This window comes from Bubalus kerabau, chromosome 6 (genome assembly GCF_029407905.1).
Source record: "Bubalus kerabau isolate K-KA32 ecotype Philippines breed swamp buffalo chromosome 6, PCC_UOA_SB_1v2, whole genome shotgun sequence".
Lineage (NCBI taxonomy): Eukaryota > Metazoa > Chordata > Mammalia > Artiodactyla > Bovidae > Bubalus > Bubalus kerabau.
Genome location: NC_073629.1, coordinates 35588495 through 35597502, shown reverse-complemented (window position 1 = coordinate 35597502; position 9008 = coordinate 35588495). Strand labels below are relative to the sequence as shown.

General features: G+C 38.7%; 1 protein-coding gene across 1 annotated transcript; it reads left to right on the top strand.

The window, feature by feature from the left end:
* The first annotated feature begins 430 nt into the window (after positions 1-430).
* On the top strand, positions 431-9008 carry PRPF38B (pre-mRNA processing factor 38B). The gene is made up of 6 exons (XM_055584901.1): positions 431-959; positions 3844-3912; positions 4190-4341; positions 4422-4482; positions 6506-6729; positions 6979-9008. Exons 1-6 carry the CDS (start codon positions 684-686, stop codon positions 7826-7828), a joined length of 1632 nt encoding a protein of 543 aa, XP_055440876.1. The 5' UTR covers positions 431-683; the 3' UTR covers positions 7829-9008.

Here is a 9008-nt window from a genome sequence, read left to right as displayed (position 1 = left end):
CCTGGCGGACGACTTTGCGTCGGTATCACATGAATGAATGCGGTCCTATCAGAGAATACGAAAACTGTGAACCCAAGAGACTGCACAGGAATCATGAGTCACGAATTTGCAAGCACACAGCCCTCCGAACGCCTTCCCGCTCAGCTTCCGAAAGGAGAAACCCGGGCCGGAGTCCAACATACAGACCAGACCGACAACCCCCTCCCCTGGCAGCCAAATCCCCAGTGTTAGTCTCCTAAGAGCTGGGCAGTGGAGGCCAGCGCCGCGACCGCAGTGCGCGCGGAACGCGCGGAACTCGCGAAACAAGGAAGAGGAATCTCGAGCCCACCTGGGCGTCTCTGACTGGCCGTCGGCTAAGCTTGGAATTCTGGGGCGTGTTGCGTCACATCCGCCGGGGCCGCCATCTTGCTCCCAGGGGCAGTTGGCGGAAGAGAGCGCGCTCCCAGGCCGCCGGCTAGGTGTCTGCTTGGAGTTCTCGAGGCCGCGATTCGGCGTCTGCTCTCGACCAGGGGTCCGTCTCTTACGTCCCGGTTGCCCTCCCTCACCCAGCTGGGGGACAGCGAGGCGGCCCCCTCTTCGACGGCGTTCCATGGAGTAGGGTCCCGGACCGTTGTCCCGAAGAGCGAGATCGAGCTTGGCCGCCTCCCCCTCCCTTCTCCCTCCCTCTTTCCTTCCGCCGCAACATGGCTAACAACAGCCCCGCGCTGACAGGCAACTCGCAGCCGCAGCACCAGGCGGCAGCGGCCGCAGCCCAGCAGCAGCAGCAGTGCGGCAGCGGCGGCACCACCAAGCCGGCAGTCTCGGGCAAGCAGGGCAATGTGCTGCCGCTGTGGGGCAACGAAAAGACTATGAACCTCAACCCCATGATCTTGACCAATATCCTGTCGTCGCCTTACTTTAAAGTGCAGCTGTACGAGCTCAAGACCTACCACGAGGTGGTGGACGAGATCTACTTTAAGGTACGAAGCGTCTAGACTTGGCGGGGTGGGGGGGGATGTTAAGTTCCGAGGAAGGGGTATGGAGGAAACGGGCGGAGGCGGCCCTTGAGGTCTGATGATCTGTAGATGAGGAAAGGTTGAACGGAGGGGGAGCTGTGGCTTGTAGTTCGCCAGGGAGGGGTCAAACCGGGGCCGCCCTCTCATTTCCTTTTCAGATTTTTAGGGCCGGGAGAGCCCGCCGCCATTGATCTCTCTCTTCCCCCAACCTCCTGCCCGCCCCTGGGGGGAGTTGGGACGGGAGGACTGGGGGAGAGGAGAAACGAGTAACTGAAGCCTCTCCAGTTTACAGTTTAAATTTCTTTCTTTTAACGTGGATCTGCTCAGCGCCAACTTGTTGGTGCTTCTCCCGCTCACCCTGGGCCAGTCCATGTATTGACTTCAATGTTGGCCTCGTGTTGTTGGTATTCACTATCCGATCCGGACAGGGAAATGGTCAGTGTGTGTGTCGGGTGGGTGGGAGGGTCGAGGGTGGAGAGGTGCAAGTGGAAAAGACGTACCGAAGGCCTGGAAATTTTAGCAGCAGGAGGTCAGGAGTGAGTGGTTACAGTCACCTGTGCGTTGGGCTTATTTAGAATTATCTGGGCCCTGGGCTTCTGCGGCAGGGTCGGTGCTGGCTTGGCTGTGCTGGGGAGCTCACCTGGCGCCTCCTCACTGCACTCTTGTCTCAGTTCTTGTTTCGTTAGCAGGATTGACTCAGTCTTGCAGCGAGGCTCGGAGCAGCCCAGGGTCGCAGGTAGAGGTATGCATTATTAATCATGCTCAATCGCCATAAATGCATTTCCCGGGTTACATGAACGGCTACTTAGATTTTTTTTTTTTTTTTTTTTTTTTTTTGACCATTGGTTTTGGTCTTTTCCTCACGATTTTGGTAGGCTTTCTCCATTTACCTAAAAATTATGTAGTTTTTTAAAAATTATCTTCCAGGCCTCCTAAGGTAAACTTATACTATTAAAGAATATCAGTAAATCTTAAAGGTCTTTAAATACTTAAACTAAGACATCTGACATAATGCAACACCTTTTGTCTGTATTGACTCCTAAAAACCACTTGACAGACCACATAAAGTATCTTCCCTGACCTGAACAAATCTGTAGAGGTAATGAGAGGAAATTTTCTTTATTCGCCTTCAGGTTATGTTTTTTTCCACCTTTTCCCCTAATAAGTGAATAGCTTATTAAAGGATTTTGAGATACTAGTTGGTTTTGATAGGAGATCTTATTTTGAGAATATAGTTCAACTTTGGGTATATAAAGTAAACTGAAATTTTGGTGTACTCTTAATAAAGTATTGTAAGTAATGGTAATACTGTGAACTAGATTTTTTTTTTTTTTTTAAGGTAAGGCCTTTTAAAGTGTGGATACAATGTGGTGAATATTTAACCCTTATTCAGTTGAGATCGGGTTCCTGCTTTTTGTGGCAGGTTCTGTTTAATAACCTAGGCAAATGTTAATAGGATTGAGGGAAAGCTTGTTTTCAAATTTTACATACTGTGTCTTGAAACACAAGATTCTACTACAAATTATTTAAATTTAGTTATAAAATTGAAGACTCGAGTTTTGTTATCCAGATCAAATAATCGTTGAAATATATAGGCTTCCTATTCTGTAAGTCGATTTTGTATGGCATCTACCCCTTTGGTTAGCCTTTAAGGAATTGAAACATCTCTTCACAGCAAGGGGGGGGAAGGAAATAAAACTCTAAAGCAGTGCAGCTTAGTCCACTGAGCAAAATAGTGTAGTGTTTACATTTAAATGCATGCTTTTCTGTCTGAGTCACTGACAAGGACTATTTCATGTAATAATGGATGGGTGGAAGTAAAATTTTAGAAATACGTAGTAAAAGAACAGGATTTCAAAACCATTTGGTTTTGTTTCAAGTTAAGAAACTAATACGGATCTTATTTTTCCAAAACACCTTTGTTATATCTGTTGTACAGCTAATCTTTCTTTGCTGTTTTTAGGTGAAATATATTGTTTTTATAGGGTGCCCCACTTTAGCAAAGATCTGTATCTTTGAATATACTTGACAATGCAAGTTATACTTACTGTTTCTGACCCAGTTTATATTTTGGGGGGAAATTGAATTGGTTCATATAATCAGACTGAAAATATACAGTAACTAGAATAATCTATGTGTAGGTATGGCCTTTGTAATTTCATCTTTAGTCAGAAATGAACATAATGCTTGATCATGGTTTTAAAAAAATGTGTAAATATAAAGTTTCATGATTTTGCTTCAGAAGTAATTTGTTACTACTTTAGCATACTTCATTTTTTCTTTTTTGTATTTTTTAAATTCTTTCTTTCAAGTTTTTTCTTTATTTTATAATGTGGAATTTTAAATCACCACGAAATTGAAATATTAAGGGTATTTTAAAGTTTTTTTGTTTTTTTTTTTAATAAATACTTAAACTTTGTTAATACTTTCTACTTTAAGTTGGGGCTTTAAATCCATTTTAAAATGAGGATTTTTATTTTTTTAAGTAATTCATAATACAAAATTGAATATCAATTTTTAAGTGTGTAAGACTAGAAATTTCATATCTCCACCTGTATCTGCTTCCTACAAAGCTAGTTTAATGGGATTTCTGCTGTGTAAAGTTGTTGAGGTTTTGTTAAACCCTAGGTTGCTTTATTGGTGCTATTTAAAATAAATATCTAAGCAATTTTCAGAGATGGTTTACATACTTTAAAATGTATGTAAACAAAATAATGTACATCATGTCAAAATGCCCAACTTCCAAACTTTTGGAAGAGCTGCTCTCTTATGGATTGGGGTTTACTTGAATCATTTTTTAAAAATTCAAAGCATGAATGTTTGTTGTGCTTCTCTTTTCTATTTTCAGGTCACGCATGTTGAACCATGGGAGAAAGGAAGCAGGAAAACAGCTGGCCAAACAGGGATGTGCGGAGGGGTAAGTAGAAGTACGTGCATTTTTCAGTTTTTCTGTGTCTAATAACTAAGTTTATATTTGGAAAACTAAAATTTGTCAATTACATACCAAGTTACAATTAATGTTTTTTAAAAATCTAAATTCAAGTGTTCCCTGGGGTTAGAAAAGCATTTTTTTTTTTAATGGTCTGTTGTCAGTTCTGGATTATATCTTGTATTAATACCTAACAGGATTAATCAATTGGTATTAAGTATCTCTGTTAATTACTTTACCACTTTCTTAATTCTTTCCCTTAAAGGTTCGAGGTGTTGGAACAGGAGGAATTGTTTCTACAGCTTTTTGCCTGTTATACAAATTATTTACTCTGAAATTAACTCGCAAGCAAGTGATGGGTCTTATAACACACACAGACTCTCCATATATTAGAGCCCTTGGATTTATGTATATAAGGTGAGCATACGTTTCTCTACATTTTCAATAAATATCTTATTTTAATGGGCTTAAGCTTAATCAGTCTTTTGTGATTCTAGGTACACACAGCCCCCTACAGATCTGTGGGACTGGTTTGAATCCTTCCTTGATGATGAAGAGGTATGTCAACAAGGGTAATAATTAATTTTCTTCTGATTATTATTTTTTAATATTTTTTATTTATTGATGATTTAACATCTTCCAGAATTTTCTGTACCTAAATTTGTTTCACTTACATACTTTTGGAATTAATGTCCTGTTACTAAAATTAGGGTGGATTTTATATGTCTTAGGTTAAATTTTTTAAGTCTTGTTTTCACATTTTTAAATTGTTTAGATTTGTTTTGTAACTATTGAAAGTTTTCTCTTCCTAGTTGTGTTCTGTGTATTGATCTTGACTTGTACAGTTGATAGTGACTTTTTAGTTGGCCATGTTCAAGATTGAGGTGGTAAGACATGCACATAGAAATAGTAATTATTGCTTTTTTTATATATATATATTCTGGGACTTTTTGGTTTTTTACCCTATAACTTCCTCCAAATAGTAATATTTCCATTTGCATATAAGTGCAGAATTTTAGAGCTGTGTGGAATTTAAATAGGGTGAGGGTTTAGATAACTCGTTCAACATGATCAGACTATTTCAGTCCCAGCTTTCTAACTCTTACTATACTATACATGTTTACAGAAAGAAACCTCTCTTTAGTAGTTCAGAATTTTTTTTTTTTTTTTTTTTTAATGTAAAACTTAGCATTCAAGCTTAAGGTTGAACTTGTTACATATGTTCAGAAAGTACTTCGGAAGACATTACTGTGTCAGATTTAAATCATACATGTATTAAAGTCCAAGATCACAAAAGGACCTTAATAATGATCAGTGTCCATATATCTATCCCCACCATTACACTTTGTTTTAAGGTTCATAAAGTAAACTGAGTGGTGTTTTAGTAGTCCATGGTTGTATTAAAGGATAGTCCTAATGGAAATCTTTCTGGTGTGTTTTTATTACTACATGCACAACTAAAAAAATCTCACTCATATAGACATGGAGAATTTTTCTCTGCACATTTTTGTTTTGTAAACAGGCAATTTACAATCTGTTTATTATCTCGGAAGAGACCAAAAGTGTGTTAGATGATAAATCACAATCTTTAAAGTTTTTTCTTTTTAGATAAGATTTTTCAGGCTAGGGCGCTTCTCTCTATATTTAAAAAGCATGTCCCACTTCATAATTGGTATTAGGTTTGTTTCTGAATGCTTCTGTTTAATCTGTTTTTTATTGTATTTACAAACCTGAGGCTTTCTATTTAAGCTAACTTATTGTTTTCTTCCTTAGATATCTGCAGCGATTATATTTGGAAATACTGTATATCTGAACACTTAAATGTGTGTGAGTGCAAGCAGTTTTACCTTTAGCTCTTGTTTTCCTGTTTAGATAACAAATCTCACTTTCCTTGTGTGCTTGCACTATAGGTTTGGGACTGACAATAGCTGACTAACATGTCCTGAGCTGTGAGAGGGCATAGCAAGAAGGCCTTCATGCGGTAATGACCCTTTTCAGAGACAATGGTCATCATGGATTATGCGTTTCCAATTATTTGTTTATTTATTTATTTTCTACATAACTCTAAATTAGAAACCTCACTGCTTCATGGCAGTTGGTTTGCTATTGCTTCCAGTTTTATTAGGGCTTCATTTTATATTAGAGCTGTTAAAAGATAATCTTTAGACAGGAACTGTTTAAAGTAGTTCATATGTAGCTAGGTTACACCGCTAGGAACAATGTATGCAAACGTGTCCACAGAAATAAAATGTATAGTTAGTAGGTATGTGGAATGTAAATTTGATTGTTCCAAATAGTCTAGTAATGTAAGGGGGTGTTTTATATTCTTTTTTAACTGAGAGAGGTCACTTCTCTTTCTGTCCATGAGGTTGCAGGGTTTGTTCTCACCTGCATGCACACACTGAGCCCAGATATTTCTGTGTATCATTCATTACCAGATTAGAAAGGTACACAAATTGAAATTTTTCTGTTAGAATTTTTTTGTATTTGAGATTCCAAAGATGGTTATATTTTTTATAGTATTCTTGTATTTATTGAGATAAATTTTTTGACGGCCAGGATATCTTTTGTGTTTCTGTAGGACCTAGATGTGAAGGCTGGTGGAGGCTGCGTAATGACCATTGGTGAAATGCTGCGATCTTTTCTCACAAAACTGGAGTGGTTTTCTACTTTGTTTCCGAGAATTCCAGTTCCAGTTCAGAAAAATATTGATCAACAGATTAAAACCAGGCCAAGGAAAATCAAGAAGGACGGAAAGGAAGGCACCGAGGAAATAGACAGACATGCTGAGCGCAGACGCTCAAGGTAATGTAACCCTTGAGCTACTGCAGCTTTAAAACTTGCTTTACGCAAAAGTTCTTGGAAATTAGTATCACATTCTTAGGTATAATTTGTCATCTTTTCCCCGTTTTCTACCCTTAAGGGCATGTTCAACAAATTATGCGTCTGTAAATGAGAACAGGCAGATATTTTGCTTAAGTTATTCTTGATGTGTAACACTTTACGTTTTATTCAAGTTTTTTTCTCCCCTTCCTCCTTTTTCCTGAATATTAGGTCTCCAAGGAGATCACTGAGTCCACGAAGGTCCCCAAGAAGATCCAGAAGTAGAAGCCATCATCGAGAAGGCCATGGGTCTTCTAGTTTTGACCGAGAATTAGAAAGAGAGAAAGAACGCCAGCGACTAGAGCGTGAAGCCAAAGAAAGGGAGAAAGAAAGGCGAAGATCCCGGAGTATTGATCGGGGACTAGAACGCAGACATAGCAGGAGTAGGGAAAGACATAGAAGCCGTAGTCGAAGTCGTGATAGGAAAGGGGATAGAAGGGACAGGGATCGGGAAAGAGAGAAAGAAAACGAGAGAGGTAGAAGACGAGACCGTGACTATGATAAGGAAAGAGGTAATGACCGAGAAAAGGAGCGATCACGAGAACGGTCCAAGGAGCGGAGAAGTAGGGGTGAGGTAGAAGAAAAGAAACATAAAGAAGACAAAGATGATAGGCGACATAGAGATGACAAAAAAGATTCCAAAAAAGAGAGAAAACATAGTAGAAGTAGGAGCAGAGAAAGGAAACATAGAAGTAGGAGTAGAAGTAGAAACGCAGGGAAACGAAGTAGAAGCAGGAGCAAAGAGAAATCAAGTAAACATAAAAATGACAGTAAAGAAAAATCAAACAAACGAAGTAGAAGTGGCAGTCAAGGAAGAACTGACAGTGTTGAAAAAAGAAAACGAGAACATAGCCCCAGCAAAGAAAAATCCAGGAAGCGTAGCGGAAGCAAAGAACGTTCCCACAAACGAGATCACAGTGATAGCAAGGACCAGTCTGACAAACGTGATCGCCGAAGGAGCCAAAGCATAGAAACAGAGAGCCAAGAAAAACAACATAAAGACAAAGAGGAGACTGTGTGACAATTTTTTTGTAAAAGTGGATCACATTGAATCCTATAAACGTTGGATTAAATCTGCTTTTTTTTTCCTCCCAAGATGAGATTGTGCAGTAGTTACGCACTCTTCAAGCTCCCTGTAGGCTGCATTTTCATTTCCTCTTTTGTGTAGGGAAGTGCCTTTGTAATCCCATTTATTGCATTGATGTCTTCACCCAATTGTTGAGTTTGATACATGATGCACAGATTGTTCTTGCATTTTATTGTTTAACTGTTTTTGAGATGTACAGTCTGTACATATGTCCTGAAAATGTTTTAATTCCTTTGGCATGGTTGCCATGTTGGTTAAATTTGTATAAGGCAATAAACTGCCACTAATTCTATTTTTGTTTTGTAGGTGTGGGATTATGGTTTGTGTACTGAAGTTAGCATGGCTGTGCTTTTCGTAATAGAATGCTAAAGACTTTGAAAATGGATCTAGGATGTCTATTATAGGAGAATTACATGCTTTCAGTGTACATGAAGGCAGCAGTTTTAGGATTAACATTCTTGCCCACTGTATATTGTCTTGGAAGGCTCTTGTTAATATGTTAAACCTAATAGTCTCTACAGTTAACTTTAGAGAGAGTTTATGAGAAGTTAGTTTCTGATGCAGAGGCTTCAATTAGGCTGTGATTTGATCAAAAGTCCTTTTAGCATTCTACCTCAAAGGGACACTGTTAGTATGCCTAAAATTGATTCACTTAGTTTTCCTTTTTTATTTGAAAAAAATACATGACATGTAATCTTTTTCTTGAATTTTTCAGATTTTAAAGTACTATATTAAAGGAGAGATTAATGTCTAAAGCCTAGCATTCTTGCAGCAACTCTATACTAACGTGAGATTGGGAGAGGGTGGGGCAGGTGAGTAGAGAAATGGGTATAAGCCTCAAGCTTCCAAAGTGTTTTTATAAATGGAAAATACTTAAATTATGAAACAGCTTGATATAGTGTCCTTTTTTTAAATTCAAAACTTTTTTTATTGAAAATGAAGATTGCTGTTTGAGTTTTTAAACTTAATCTAGAAGAGAGAAGTATTAAAAGTAATGCTTTGCTGCATTATTTAAGATTATCAGCAAATTATTTGATAGATTGTTCTTATGACTTGTATTCTGATTACAGAGAACGATCATGAGTGTGGAATAAATTACTGGATTAAATCCTTT